The sequence below is a fragment of the Hesperophylax consimilis genome, chromosome 6 (assembly GCF_061612785.1).
Source record: "Hesperophylax consimilis isolate HC1 chromosome 6, BYU_Hcon_1.0, whole genome shotgun sequence".
Taxonomy (NCBI): Eukaryota; Metazoa; Arthropoda; class Insecta; order Trichoptera; family Limnephilidae; genus Hesperophylax; species Hesperophylax consimilis.
In genome coordinates, this window is record NC_142841.1 from 22,528,690 (window position 1) to 22,545,834 (window position 17,145).

At 33.7% G+C, this 17,145-nt stretch overlaps 1 protein-coding gene across 1 annotated transcript in view; it reads left to right on the top strand.

The window, feature by feature from the left end:
- LOC149423071 (ras-related and estrogen-regulated growth inhibitor-like protein A) overlaps positions 1 to 14,460 on the top strand; it is a 318,583-nt gene extending 304,123 nt beyond the window's left edge. The window contains exons 5-7 of the mRNA XM_089632840.1: positions 9,154 to 9,332; positions 10,556 to 10,745; positions 12,273 to 14,460. Coding sequence (XP_089488966.1) covers positions 9,154 to 9,332; positions 10,556 to 10,745; positions 12,273 to 12,341 — 438 coding nt within the window. The 3' untranslated portion in view covers positions 12,342 to 14,460. The remainder of the gene's footprint in view (positions 1 to 9,153; positions 9,333 to 10,555; positions 10,746 to 12,272) is intronic.
- Positions 14,461 to 17,145: the final 2,685 nt, after the last annotated feature.

Genomic DNA, 17,145 nt, shown 5'->3' on the forward strand with positions numbered 1-17,145 from the left:
GCGTAATTCATTTATTGACTCTTTCTTTTAAATATAGCTTGATTTTCTGGTCCTATCAGAGGTGATATCCTAGAGGTCCTATCATTTGGATAAAATAAAACCTGTAGACAATAGCCCGGAAAGAACTACAATCCTGCCAACAAAAGAGGCACTATTTTAATGTGTAGATTTTGTATCCGTAATATCTGCGGTAGCTCTAGAAAATATTCACTTATAGTTAGAATTCAACAGGAAAATTCAATAACAGAATTGCGAGTACAGTGCGTTGATGTCTTTTCTTAATATTTTTCAATACATCTTTTTTTTATTATTTGGGAAAATCAACAGATTATTTACATATATTCCGAGCGATTAGTCATAATAGACCCGATATAGTTTTACATGACAAAATTAAAAAAATAACTTATATCATTGATGTTGCTATTCCAAATTCCTGTAATATTCAAAAATCTGTTAGTGAAAAAATAAGAAAATACACAGATTTAGGAAATGAAATAAAAAGAATTTGGCATTCTCAGACTATAAAAATATTACCATTCGTTATTTCGGCTACTGGCATTATACCTAGCTCTCTAATTAAAAATTTAGACGTATTAGATCTATCAAAAAATTTATATATAAAGATGCAAAAGTCGGTCATTTTGAATACATGTAGGATAACAAAAGATTTTTTAAATATTTATGTTGAGGGATCAGTAGGATTTATAGGCCCTGTTAGAAGTTCTACCGAGCCGAACCCTCTGATATGAAAATATCTGGAGACGGTGAATTTTTTTTTCCCATTTGATATCTGGTGATTTGACGTGTTGTTGTTCTTGTATTGTTTTGTATTTATTTTACTTATATAATGCACTTACATAGTGTTGATTGACTAGCTGATCATTTGTGGAAAAGTGAGTGGAAGGGTTAAGTTTTTCCTTTGGGGAAGACTTAACCCGGACAACTAAATCGGAAGTTTAAAAAAAAAAAAAAAAAAAAAAAGATAAAATCCGATAACAGATTTTCACTTAAAATTATAATAATAATAAAAAATATTTAAAAAAAACTAAGGGTTCTGTACCCGTGGCCTGAGAGATTTACAAAAAATACAATATTGTAAATAATAAATAAAAATTACGCGCCTAAAGAAGTTTCACTTCAAAAAATAATAGAAGATGTAAGAACACAAAAAAAATAAAAATTTAAAGTTAACTGATATACTAATAACCAGCTAAAATTCAAAACATAATGTATTGTAAAATTTCAACACAGCAGCAATCAATAAAAGCACTACACAATAGCAATAATAACAATATAATAAATGTATACCTACAACTAAATTGAACACATGAGTATAAATTGGAAGGCAAGTAACTGGAAAGTATTCAAAGCAACAACATGATAACTTCCAGTAGAATATATAAAATTATTTAATGTTAGTTATTACATATCTTTTAAAGGTTCTTAAATTACATGTGAATACATATGTCCATATCATTAAAATTCTTATTAAATATACTACAGGCTCTGAATATAAACGCATTTTGTCTGATATTAGTAGAACATTTATGGAGATGAAAAAGTGATTTTTCTCTAGTTCTAACGCTCGGGACTCTAAAATTAATTTCAGACAGAAGGGGAGAACAATCAATAAAGCCATTGATAATTCTATGGAGATATATTATATCTGCGGAGTCTCTGCTAGTTTTTAACGGCTTAAGTCCATAAAGGTCCATCGAGCTGTTTACGTCGAGGTTTGAATTTAATTTGAAATTTAAATGATGGACAATTTTTTTCTGGATGGCTTCAATGCGATTTATGTAAATATTATATTGAGGATTCCATATGGGAGAAGCGAATTCAAGATGACTGCGAGCATAAGAAAAATACAATATTTTAAGTGTTATGATATTATTAAATTCTTTTCCAACACGGAATAAGAATCCTAGCATTCTAAGGGCTTTCTTAACAATCATATCAATATGAGCCTCAAATGTAAGTTTACTGTCAAGTATAACACCTAGATCACGAATTTGTGTATCTTTTTTGAGTAGTTGGCCAGCTATATGATAATTATGGTCAAATTTTATTTTATTTCTAGTGAAGGTAATTACATAACATTTAGAAGTGTTCAGTTGAGACGACTGAGGATACAATAATCATTACTTTACATTTATCATTTTGAATAATTCGCATTGTAATTTTATCCCCAAATTTACTTTTAACATCTTCCAACAGATGGCAGTGATCGATATAACCCAACTTCGAAATTTCGCCCAATGAAATACATAAGGTAATAGTCTCGAACATTCCTGGAAAAGGCCACAACTGCGCATGCTCAGACCAAGTCCCACATACCACGTGATCGATCGCTTCGGTTCGTTTAATCGATGATAGTAATAATATAGTCACCCAGCCTCCGTAAGAAAGTAAAGAAATTCCATTCCACATTACATCTGTAGCCTGTACAAAGATATCCCATAGATTATCAGCAGCTGACACTACGTCACCCGTAATGCTAAGATAATATGGGACGTATCAAGTCTGAATTCTACATCACCGGGTGTTTGTGAAATTTGATGCTTAGTTATTGAATGATCGACGATTATAACATGCATCACTTTAGACAAATATTGGTAAAAATCGATTGTTTTTATGGTGAAATTGTACTTCTTTGTAGTGAATTTGTTTCCTTGGAAACGCTGGTGTGGTCTGATTTTCAGTGCGCTTTTTCTTATTGAACAATTGAAAAATATGTGCCTGTATACCAAACAAGATAACGTCTTGCGTTATATTTTGTGCCTGTAGACCAAACAAGATAACTTCTTGCCTTAAATTTGGTGTCTGTGGACCAATCAAGATAACGTCTTGCCTTAAATTTGGTGCCTGTATACCAAACAAGATAACGTCTTGCCTTATATTTTGTGTCTGTAGACTAAACAAGATAACGTCTTGCCTTAAATTTTGTGTCTGTAGACCAAACAAGATAACGTCTTGCCTTATATTTTGTGTCTGTAGACCAAACAAGATAACGTCTTGCCTTAAATTTTGTGTCTGTAGACAAAACAAGATAACGTCTTGCCTTTTATTTTGATAAGTTTTTTCGAACCTTAATCTCATAAATAATTTGATTTTCTGGGCTGAAAATGACTGCGTTTACTTAGAAATTCCATACGTGCAAAGTTCATGAATCCAGAGTTATCGTACTTTTTAATACTTCATCACATAGTGTCAAATATATAAAAATGAATCATCCTTGTTAATTTCAGTTATAAGTTTTTTTTTTAAATTTAAAACATACTATGTTGAAGAAATAATAAATGAATTAATCAGACCATGAATTGTGTTGAGATTCAGAGAAATTGATTTGCTAACAAGACCATGTAAAACTCTGCAATATATCTTCAGAATGTGAATGAACCAATTTGTGACTGCGAATTAATCGATGACGGAATGAATCCGCCTTTTTCTTATTTCGGAGCTTTTGCCTCTATTGACGAATATATAATATCACGTAGGTATAAATGTACAATGTACACGTATGTGATATCAGTAATATGTTAGTATCGATAGCAACCTTAATTAGGGTGACAGGTCCGGCCGACTGTTGACAGGTGACGTATTGCCAGGACTTGTGGCTAATGACGATGGCGCGGGCGGGTGAAAGTTGGCCGCTGGAAAGCCGATGGCTGGAGATTGATGGTGCTAAAGTTACTGCGATGACACAGTCGCGATTATGTCGGACTTGGTGAAATACGTAAGAAGGAGTATTGATTATTGTTTCAAGAACATTATTTGTGCATGTCATTAAAGTACAGGTACTCCATCAAAATTCACAACAATAAAAGACAAAAGTCATGCATTCATGAAAATTTACTCATAAATTCTTCTTCACAGTAAGACAGAAGGAAAAATCTGGAGGTCCGCTCAAAACAAAGTGACGGAACACCACTTTAGGGGGTTAACCCTTGTTTCTGTACTAAATACCTGTCTTATCTCACTAAATATATACACGGTGTCCGGAAACTCGTAGTACAAGCGGGAAACTGGAGAATCTACACCACATGGGGAACCCAAAAAAACATAAAGTTTTTTGATTTGAGCATTTTCAAAAAAAAAAAAAAAAAAACCAAAAAAATATATTTTTCGGCTATTTTAGGGTTAAAGTTTTTTCTGGTGTTTAGGGTTGAATAACAGATGTTTTAACCCTGCAGAGCAGAAATATTTTATGATTACACCGGGTTAAATGAAGGGTGATTTCAAAATAATGCTTCAAATCCGAGTTTCTTCATTTGTTTTACTTTCAAATAGTTTTAATTAGTTGGGTACTTTGATCTTCAGTAATAATTTATAAGAATTTGATTAAAAAAAAAAAAAAAAAAAAAAAAAAATCAACTTCAAACTCGATTTACTCGATAACGAAAGCTCAAATAAAAAAAATATATACTACAAAATCGACTCCAAATGTGATGTAGATTCACCAGTTTCCCGCTTGTACTACGAGTTTCCGGACACCCTGTATAGATCCTACCGACTTGGGAGTGGTGTTATTCGATTCAGAACGAAAAAAACATTATAAACTAAACCTCGTTTGACCTCCCTCTCCCCATGGAGGTGTGTTCCATTTTACTCATTGTTTGGGCAGACTCTGTAGATCTTCATTTATGTGTACTACCAAGATGAAACCAAAGTTATGTACTTGAAATCAACATACGATCTGCCTACTGGGTTAAGCTGTAGATAATTTTGTTACCTTTTTTATGTGAACTCCGCACAAGAGTCCCAACCGTCTGAAGCCAATGCTGTCTGAAACTATTTCATTCCCAAATACTGCGGGATGAAGGGTGTGGGGATGGGAATGAGATGGGGAGGTTGAAGAATTACCTGACTATTCAGATCTAATCAACAAATAAAGCTAAAGCCATTCCGAGCAATTTTTCGATTCAGAATGGTCTCACAGGCTTCAGGCGATTTGGAGCATTTGGGACTCTTGTGCGGTACTCGCATTTAAAAAAATGATATAGGTACATAGACCTTTAAATTAAATCGTACATGGAGTTAAAATATCACAAAAATTGTGCCAGATTTTATGACAGATCAACTAGACGACTTAAAAAATGACAGCTCCACTCAGGAAGTTTGTAATTTCCTCCTATACTCCGGTTATATATAACAAGAAGGTCAGCAGGGGAAGTGGCCAATAATCACCTGTGAATATTACCTCAGATATAAAAGCTCTCCGCTGGAAGTTGGTATCGACAGAGCTTTCTGATATAGGAGGAAGATTACGGTGAAGGCTAAATTGGTTTACAATCCTGATAATGTGATGGTGATTACAAAAATTGATGCCTTCATGCAGGAAGCAAAGGTTATCCTTACAATCATAAAGCTCGCAAGCTTTCAATGTTAAGATTTGTAAAAGTTTTGCCTACTCTCAATCTATAATATTTCAATGTTTCATCGTGTTCTATGCGTCCTTTTTTCTAATGATTTTAGTATGTATAAATTGTGACCACTCCTTAAATCTAAGGGGCGATTCCGGTTTTACTTAAGGATAAGGAATTTACCTTAACATTAAAATTATCGGCTTTAGCGGCTATTCAAGTTTTACTCAAGGATAAGGAATTATTTTTAACCTTAAAATTAACGACTTTTTCATTAACTGCGATTCCAGAGGGGTGATTACGGTTCTATTTAAAGATAGTGAATTGTCTTTAACCTTAAAATTAACGAATTTTTCGTTAATAGTGATTCCATTTCTATGAATAATAGCGATAAAGTCGTTATTTTTAAGGTTAGGGATAAAAATAGCTTAACCTCAATTAGAACCGGAATCACCCCACTGTTCTTTCAAATTCCTTGTCCTTAAGTATTACTGGAACCCCTCTGGACTCGGAAATCGTGGATTTAAAACCTTTTGAGCTTAAAATGATGTTTTATGTGTAATTAAGTACTTTCTCGCAAATAAATTCATATTTTGTACTCGTATATTTGCTACTCATTCCAGAAAGAAATATTCTAATGAGAAAATGGTATAGCCCTGGTAATATACTACCAATCAGAACTGAAACATTGTTGCTTGAATCGGCTTTGACTGAATATTAATATCAAGATCTGAATATCCAGGTGCATCCCTCAACCCAACCCTTACCGCTTTTATAATTATAAAATAAATCATCTGATAATATTTCATATCGCTGTGGTGTCACTTTCAGACTTTTTATAACGGTTCTAATTACCTCATAATATTATTTTTAGAGTTGACACCAAAAAATAAAGGTTATTGGTTGAATACTTTACATCAATTAGGTAATAATAACCCTATTTCAGCAACCTTAAATGGAAATTAATGCATTTTAATAGTTATTTCATTCAAATCAATTGTTTCATTGGCGGCAATTTGATTTTTATGTGAACGTTTTAAACATGAACCTGAAAATTTTAGTTCCATGTTAATGTTAGTTTTTTCTAAACTTTTCGAAACTTAAAGAGTTTCTTTACTTGTTTAAGTTAAGTTAATTAAAAAATAAATTAAAAATTAAAATAGCCTAAAAAGCTGATTTTAATACTACAGGTGGGGCAAACGTAATCACCCTATTGGAAAACGCTAAATCTTTTGCAAATGGCGCCAAATGTCAATTCGGTTTTGACATTTGTGAAGTAAACAAACGCAGAATACAAATCGACAAGACATGAATCGGTTTTAGGAACTCGGAATAACAAGCAGTACCAAAGTTTATCATTAAAAAAAATTACAACAAAATAACATCGGGTGATTACTTTTGCCCCACTCTGTATAATGTCAAAACGTGGCGTGAAGAAAAGTCGTAAAATTATCCGTATTTTGAAAGAAATAGCTATTAAAATGCATTATTTTCCATGTCCGGTTGCTAAAATAATTGTTTCTCATTCAACAAGATATTCAACTGATACAAAGTGTTTTTAAAATAAAACTATATTTATCATTGATTCCTGTACAAGGCGTACATCTCTTTACGATCCGTTCATTTGTCGACGGATTGTATGATATTCCATAATCTAGTTATATTTGACCGGGCGGACAGCGCGCGAGACAAGTGTTCTAGCTAGAGACCAACAAGCATCAGTTCGCTGCAGCCAACCTGTTTATCTGCCAGCGCCGGTACCTTCAGCTGTCGTGTTTCCGTCGCGGTTCTATCCGACTGTTAAAGAGTGCATGGCGGTTTTTCTCTGTGGATCTCGGAACTATTTAGCCGCGTGGAAAATGCTCTAGACATGATTATTGCGGTGGCGAAAGAACTTTAGAGAATAATCTTCATTAAAACGTTGAAATCTGTGTGCTGAAGCAATTAAAACTCGGCACAGCTCTTTCCAAATATTTTCAGCTCGTAAAATACCGTAGTGCTTTGAATTATTATACATTTATCAGTTCATCTCTTCCTCGGTTTGCTCTTATATCTTTTCCACTAGGTCATCATTGGGAACCCACCAGGTCATGATTTTCGGTGTCCTGTCATCTGGCATTCTTTCTGTGCGACTAGAATCCCGGTATTCAGGACTTTGAGATCTACAGAATTTAACGATGGTCCCATTTTCAAGTTAATGATCAAGTCTTAATAAGACCAAGATCCGATATTCTTAAGTTATCGATCAAATCGGAAATGTCTACTAATTGTCAATCATATTCTGACCGTGCTCGCAAATATCTTTAACAGACCATAGATGGCGGATTTCGTCAATATCGTATTGATATATGATTTTATCAACCTACCGCACCAGATACTCATAAGAGACGATCAATATCAATTGTCAATAGTTACGATATCAATTGATAATTTACTGAGGCAATTGAAGCGATTGAAAATCGAGACTTCCCACTGACGGGGGGATGATGTGTACTTTATTTCAAACACATTTTAAAATAGATATTATGTAGTAAAAAACTTTAGTAATTTTTGGGGGTATTCGCTTAGACAGGGAATGGGATGTGTCATGATAAAAATAAGTAGGCTTTGGTATATATCTTCCCTCTCACCCCGCGGCTTCAATTTTTTCTCAAATAGGGAATAATCTCGAAACTTGAATAGGGCCTTTTAGATTCATGACCCAACGTAGCAGTCAGTTTAACCAACCTTGCTGTATCCTTTGCACCTACACAGCGTTAAAATTATTGTCGGAATAGAATCCGATCTGTGAAGAAAGTTGCATCGCGGGTCGATGAGTTCATTAGCTATAGAAAATCTTAGTTGGTTGGCGCCACTTCGCGGACATACCGGCAGCTGTCAATTCCTCTCGTGCTTGGGGCGAACGCTGTACGGTGTGCGGTTTGCGCAGAGGAATGGCTGGGAATTAGACCTGTCATCAAAATGATACATACTCGTACATGATAAGTTGCCATACAAAACAATATTACAAATCGTACTCGCTGAAACAGACTTTATTTTGTTTCTTTATTTATCTGGAGTAAAACTCGATGAAATTTAGATGATTTCAAAAGCAATAGCTCAGTGGTATCTGACCCCTAAATATGTCTCGAAGTCTACTCCCGGTAGCACTAACAACATCGTTCTATGTGTGTTTTATTATAATCAACTCGGAATGGTGTCATACATGTGATTTAATGGTATTCCATCAATACTTCGTTTGTCAAAAGATGCAACCTAAAGTTAATTAATTTAATGGTGAATTCTACATCAGTCCTCCAAAACTTCTGCAACCATCCATTTTTGCAATCATTCTCATTGGATAGCTTAAAAAATGCTATAGAAAATCTAAAAAATATGAAGAAATGCCAGGAACCATCCATGTAAGCTGTAGGAGAATTGAAATTAATTCTGGGAGTTATTGGTAAAATTGCCCATGTCAGTTTTTGTGAATTGATTTAAATACCAGAAAGTAATCAATATCATTTATTTGGTAGTATGAAAACTTGTGTCAGGTGTTCTAGGTTGATGAAATAGTGACCTATCTAATATAGAACAAATTGTTTAACATATTGTTTCAGATTTTCAGAAACCAATAATTATTCTTTTATGCTAGAGCATTGAGCCCCAGAAGTAACCATATCGCCTAGGCATAATAATTCAGCTAGATAGTTACGTTACCAAAAGTTTCAGATGCACAACTATGACAATTTATGGATGATGACACAATTCTGTTTCTCTTTTAATAAAATGACTATTATATTAATTTCAGAGCGAGTGCCTGTACGAGCACATCAGATGGGGAGAGGCCTTCGTGGTGGTGTACTCCGTGTGCGACGCCAAATCCTTCCGGGAGGCACAGGACCTGCTCACGCTCATCGCGCGCCTCAAGCTACCATCCTACTACACGGCGTTACTGCTGGGCAACCAGAGAGACCTCGACCATATCAGGTACAGGACTGTGCTTCGACATCGAGCAATCCAGAGCTCAAGGGTGGCCAACTTTTTCTTTCGTCCAAAAATCTTTGCGGCTTTTAAACAGAACAGAACCCTGAAAATTTTTCTTTATAATAATATTATTGTTTGCATCATCATATTATGACAGCATTCTACAGTTATTGACAATGTCCAAAAGTCTTTCGTCGCTGTTCAGGCAAAGTTACAAACCAGCAGGCACACGTTTTAAGGTGTCTAAATTTGAATGCCAGAGAAATAATCTCATTTGAATACTTTTGCTTTTTTGTTATTATTCGGGTAGATAAAACTTTGAAATTTTCGTAAAATAAACTTTAAAACCATATTTTAAAGTTTATGTAACAAATTTTAGCTTTCAAAATCTCGAAAACGTGTGCTGTGGTTTGGTGACTTTTGGCGACTGAACGGCAACTATTTTTTTTTAAATTTAAAATGCTAAAAATTTCTTTTTCCTTTTCCACTAAAAAATTCTACACTATCACGCTTTTTTGCCTAAAATTCATTTTTGCTCTAGGATGACTGAATTTTTAGAACAAAATTTTGCGAAGAGACCGAAGGGGTGATTCCGATTCTACTTAAGGATAAGGAATTCACTGTCCTTAACCTTAAAATTAACGATTTTGTACCTGTCGTCCGAGAGAACTGGAATCGCAGTTACCGAAAAGATGGTTAATTTTAAGGATAAGAATAATTCCAGCTAACGAAGTCACTTTAGTCACTGGGTATTAGACTGTTGGTATTAAACTCAACACATAAACACGCTACAAGGTTCATAGAAAACCTATTAATCCCAAAAGCAAACAAAACTATTTTTCAAAAAGGACCACACTACATGGCCATTGAAATATATAACAACCTTCCACGTAGAACCAAACAAATAACCGACACACTTAAATTTAAATCAACACTAAAAACATTTCTTTTAAACAAATGTCACTACACCTTGAATGAATACCTTACATGAATTGTTCCTGTTTATTTATTTTTTTATTTACTGTTATTTATTTGTTAACATGTAATTGTTGGGTTATGTGATATAATGTGTATTTGTTGGGTTAGCTGGAAGAAATAGGATGTAACCTATAAGTTATACCCTTTGTACTCTTTTTGTGCAATAAATATTTTTTTGAATTTTTTGAATTTTGAATTTTGTTGTATTGTCTGCTTAATTGGCTAAAACTAGCAACTGTTGTTTCCAGAGAGGTGTGTGTGGACGCAGGTCAAGAGGTATCGCTGACGTTCGGCTGCCAGTTCTACGAGGTGAGCGCGGCGGAGCACTGCGCCGGGGTGTCCCTGGCCTTCCAGTCGCTGGTGAGGGAGGCGAGGGCGGGTCAGCTGCTCAGGGCGCTGCCCGTCAGACGCAAGCTGGGGGTCAATAGCGTCTCCAAGGTGAGAGACATACCTACCTATACCTTCTTTACTTTTTTATCTACTAGCCACAAAACCGACACGCTGTTTTCATGTTACTTGTATTTTTTGTGAAAAACAAATTTTCAAAATCAAATAAAATCCTGAGTAGCACTATATCGCCTTCTTGATCATACTCGGATTATTTTGCTTTACTTTAAAACCAATATTGCGAAGAACCCAAATGACCGGTAGTGTTTGGATAAATGCTGGTGTAGCGTCAAAGATGACCGCCCTAATGCGGTCTCCTGCTAAAGATGTATACATTACATTCACCGATTCACCCTGTGTTGATCCGATTTTAGCAAACAATAGATTAAAAAAATATTTTTATAATCATCTTTCTGATATATTTTTATTTTCTATTACGTGTAAATAAGGTTATTGAATAATTTATAGAATATTTATTCGACCGCCATGCTAGGGATGTCCCTGATTATTAGATTCTAACTCTTTCTAAAGGAAAATATTGATTCGCTTTATTTCTTCGAAACGATACCTACAACATGGAGCAACTATAAAAAGTCAAACTAGTGCTTTCCATAATGGGGAACCTGTCGAAAGTACATGGAGGTCCTGTGGCGCTAAGCATCTCCTCATCCCCGGACATGAGATCCAGGATCTAGCTGACATTAATTCCATAGCCATTTATGATAAATGGATGGTTCTGCTGCTAATGACACCAAAACAATTATACGCAAAAGATATACTAATTTACGCATTCAAAAACCAGGACAACTTTACACAGACAAACTCAGACAGACTCACAAGATCCACATTACAACATAATATGTTGTAATGTGGATCTTGTGAGTAACATATTATGTTACACCAACCTACAACTAAAACAACTTTTGGACAAAGAAACATTCAGTATTATTCTATAAAAATATTTAATGTCCTCCCTTTTGAAATAAAAAACCTTAAAAAAATAACTGACTTCAAAAGAAACATTAAGAAATGGATTATGGATAAGGGAAGGATGAATATAGATATAATTTTGCAACCCAACAAAGACTAAAGCTTGTATTATGTTTTATTTTTCTCTAAATATTGTTTTTTACTTTTCTATATAGTATTTTAACATATGTACTTATACTCTTTCAAACACACAACCATTTACAATGTGTCCTTAGAACGGGGTACCCCAGTAAGGACACATTATCTTATATAAAAAATTGTTAAATAAAAAAAATAATTAAAAAAATTTAAAAAAATTAAAATTAAAAAAAATAAAAAATTGTTAACGCTTTCCACGTATTCGGTTTATGTTATTAGTTGCTACTGTTTATCAGGTAATTGTCCCTATTGCAAGAGAAAAAACCACCACATTGCATATCACTGTCTAGGTATATAAACTATTCTGTTATATCGACTTTTAACATGACCCGACTTAAGTATTTGTATATCATGGCATGTTGTTCTAGGCGTCCCCCTCGTGATTTTTTCCATCCCGCTTTTCCTCATTTTTACACGTGATTCTAATGTTTTTTTTTGTTTTATTTTCAGGTTATCGGAAACATCTTTGGAATATCAAACAAGAATGTCAGAAAAAAGCGCCCATCACTTAGTATATAAACTTTGAGTTCCTACGTAATACCTATATAATATTATTATTTTACAACGCTTTGTACATTATTTGTAATTTTAAAGAACTGTAATATTAAGTTAAGGAATTAAAAAAATAAGTTAAAGTGCCAGAGTGTAGAATAATTTGGGAAAAAATGGGAACTTTACAACATATACCCGAAAAAACAGCCCGTAATAAAATAACAGATATTGAAACAGTATTTTCGATATCCTCATTCAATCAACGAAAACATCTGTGAAGGCGACCAACTAACGATCAATAATTTGCCACTTTTGTTTCATAATATCTGAAGTGAATATGTATTTTTTCCAAAAACACAAGAAAATTTTAAATAAATTTTTACAGCTTACAGATAATTAATACTTCACCCATGAACACAGTTTATTATTATAGTAATTTATTTTTAAAACAATTATTATTATTTTTAGAACAGAATAGATAGAGCACGTAGTTTTAAAAGCTTGCGGAAAAATATTATTTAAAGTATGGTGAGGAATTCCAACTTTTATCAAAATGCAGGTAATTTTTTAATCGCGAGAATTCGCGATCGCTGGAAAACACGATTTGAAAATATATAATTACCGGCAAATTTCTTTCCGGTTGTTTTTTTTAAATAATAACTCTTCTAAAGCACGACAGAAACTTGGTCTCTGATGATAAGTGTCCAACTGTTGTTACTGTGGATATCGTATATAATACTCACACATGATACCAATAGTTTTTTGTAACATGTTTTCATAGTAAAATTGGGTAAACTTTTAGAATCGCTGGCCACGCTAAATACCATGTCGAACAAGAAAATAAACATGGCCGAACTGTCAAATCGCTGTTATATAAGTTTTGAAACTTATAGACAATTTTTTTTTACTTTAATGCATTATTTTCCATTCCCAGGGGTGTAAAAAGTTGGCTTTTATACTAACTAAGTTGAATGAAAGTGTTACTTAAATATTGTATTGGTGATTGAGTTTTTACACAGACAAAACTATATATGCATATTCATATTGCATATGTACGGGCGCAAACAAACAAATAACTGGGTTCAGCTGATGACGACAGAACTCTAATCATTTTTCAAGACCACTATAATATGATGTTATTTCTACTTATAATTAAAAAGAAAAAGAATTTTTTAAGGTCGTAAAATTTTCCATTGGAATTCCTCATTGAATCTTGAGCATTAATGTTTTTTTTAGTATGGTCGATTACTCCATACGATCTCATGTTACTTTGAAATAATGTATTTTTAGAATTTATTTTTCACCTTCTATTGACATACTTATCTCTGCAGGTGGTCAAAATAACATTTGTTTAAAGCATAATTGACAATATTATTAGCTTTGTAGTCGATGTCCTCAGTGGCCTCGATTTGTAAGGTAGATTATGTTAGTACAAAAAATCCTTGGAATTAAAAAAATCTATTTTTTTAGTTCCTCATTTAGCTGCCTGCAATGTTAAAATTGTTAACTAACCAAGTTACAAAAAACAGATTACAACGGTTCTCTCGGCAGTTCTATTATACCCAACTAATTTTTTTAACTTATCTCCTTTTTATTTTTGCCTACAAATATATACTTTTTTATGCATTTCGACGATAAAAAACCAATTACCGACTCGATTTGCTCTTCAAGTCAAATGGGAGGTAAGATCTCGGGTTTTATAAAATAGTGTATTTATAATATATGTGCGTTTATGCCATAATATATTGGAATCATTGTTAAGCCCCCGCATACTCAATTTCTGCCGATTTATAACAAGTTTTTAGTTAACTCTTCAATTTTTTCAACAACAAAAAAAATATTATTTTTTAAGACAATATCTAAACATTTGTTATGCCGAAACGTTAATTATATGAAATTCTCTCGATGGTTAAAAATCGCCAAGTGAGCTCCGAAAATTAGTTAAAAAACGTTTTGTCCTGTTATTTAATATGTTATAAGTAGACATCGGATTATATGCACTAACAAAGTGCCGAAATATGCATGCAAATATGCACTAAAAAGGACCGAAATATGCACTAAAAACTCTTGATTTGCCCAAAATATGCACAATGCAAAATCAAAAAACCATTTATATTTTGATAAATTTTAATTAAAGACCGTACAAAAACAGCGAAATATTCTTAAAATTATTCATAGTTTTTGTGACAATATACAACTAAGTATTTTTCCAAATTTTCGAGCTCAAATTTGTGACGTTTGTCACCCAGTATTAATTTGTACGCCGAAAACGACCTCTCTACGTCAACTGACGTCATTGGACAAAATTTAAAATCTGGCGCCATTTCTGGAGATATCTGCTTAGGCAGGGTATGACCTGTGCCATTGATGTAGGCATTAATGTTCTTCATATCTTCAAGACTCGGGTTTTTAAGCAAAATAGAGTCTAACTTTTTACGAATCTTTTCTGATATTGAATTAGGAAGGGCGTTGGCGAGTTCGATCATTGTTTCCAGTATTTCTATTGCTTTAATTAGAGGAAGGTTTTTTGTTTCCAATTTTTTTATAGTATCTGGTAACTTGTGGAAATGTGTTGAGATGAGGGCGATATTCTGTTTAATGGATGCGTCTTCAAATGCTAGCTTGCTTGAATGAATTGCAATGGCCTCAGAACTGTCAAATTGCCCAACTACTTGTTTTACGGCCTCAAAATTTTAGCATAGAATAATACTGCCTTTAGCCAAGTACCCCATCGAGTAACTATGGGTTCTGGCGACGTTCTAGCACACGCGACGGAGAGGAAATCAATTTATTAACATTCCCATACTCTTGCCGTATCTCTTCTGCAAGGCGATGAAACCCGTGAGCTAAGCAGGTAATGTGTAGTAAATTTGGATAAAAAGGTTTGGCCAGCTTTCACCATGTATGGCGCAGCATCAGAAACAAACATGCAGATTTTTTCATCAGATGATACCTCCCGCTATTAAACGAAATATGCATGATTTGGGAAAAAGGGCTGAAATATGCATTAACGTCGTAATTAGATAGTTATATGCATTTGCATATGCAAATATGCAAATGCATATTTTTTTTTTTATAGTGAATACCTCACAAGAGTCCCAACTGCTCCCGTCTGGAGCCAGTGAGACTATGGCATCCCCAATTGGGGGATGTTGTGAGGCTGAAGGTAAGCGGGGAAGGGAAAGAGGAAGGTGGGGAAGTACCTGGCTATTCAGATCTAGTCACTAAACACGGCTAAAGCCATTTGGAGCAACGTTTCAATTCTGAATGGTGGTCTTACACCAGGGCGATACTGGTAGTATCTTCCACGGTAGTATAATCCGATGTCTAGTTATAAGCATGAAAAAAATTCACAGTGTATCTTTAAATGTAACTAAAGCATTTGTCGAGAGATCTTTTCTCTATTTCAAACGAGCCATGTTTTATTAAATATATTCACAGTTTTTTTACATTAGCTAGCTCCCTTTAACATTCATATTTACATATCTCCCTTTCAACCATCTATGAACGCTTACTACGGGGCCTTAAGAATAAGTCCAATGAGCATCGTGCATGATGATTTTGTTTTGGTTCAGGAAGGATCTCTAATGAATCTGTATGTTCTTAATCGTATTTCCAAAACCGCAGTAACTTTTTGGAAAGATAACATTATATACATCTTCGAAACTAAAGCATTTAACAATCTAAATTTCAACATCTGTAAACTATGGAAAGTGTTCGTTATTATCGTTTGAACAGCCATATTATATAGAAAATAGAGCTCGTGTGTTCGTAGCTGTCTAATAACGAACGCAAAATCGAATGTATTTAATTTTGCAAGATAAGTTAAAAATTTCTATAAAATAACGCACACTGGCGAATTCGTCAAATTCATCGATAGTTTTCAAATGTCCATTAGAGTCAAGAATCGAGTAGAGTTGGTTCGAACAACGCATGCTTTATTTTATATATTGGTGCATATTATGTACATACTTCTGACAACCTTTTTGTTTACATACGTTTTTGAATAGTTTAAAATTGAAATTTTTTTGTTTTTCTTTTTTGGAGACGAATAACATGTTTGAGATATCATGTGTGAAATCAATGCACCTGTGTGAATACTGTGATCGATTAAACTCTAATTGCGTAATAGATCCTCCACACGATCCGACTTGCAGAACCCAATATGCTGGGTTTCAGCCAATCGGATCGTGTGTAGGCAACCGAATTATTATTATATTCTTTGTTGGAATAATAATAATTCGGTCGGCGGTTCAACATGTTGGGTACTGCAAGTCGGATCATATTTAGGGCCTAAAACCTTATAGAAGTCACGCTGTTTTTGATTATCTGTCTTCGACTGAAATTAGAGTTTTAAGACATTCTATTTATCTGTGATAAACATCAGTAGATATTATTATAACTATTTTCGTGTTCGTAAGAAATAATGTAAATATAAAGTTAAGTTGGTGCCTAATGAAGTTAGCATTAAGACTTGTATGCGTGTAATTTAATTACACATTTATAAACACACATGTATCGATATAAAGAGGCTTGAATGTATTCAACTTTATTTGTACAGTTGATAAAAAAAAATAAAGTGAGTTATATTTTTATCAGCAAATTTGTGAGTTTATTTTCCTACTCCCGTAAAAAACATAACGTTTTAATGCTACGACAAAATTTCGGCTTTTTTATACAACCTCCGATCTCCGTGATTGAGTGAAAATTGTGGCCAGCAAAATAAAAACAAAATAATGAACATCTTTATGTTAATACAGCACAAGATTGATAAGCTTCCAGATTCCAAAACGTAATACTAGAAGTCAGGATTTATTTCAGTGCAGAAATT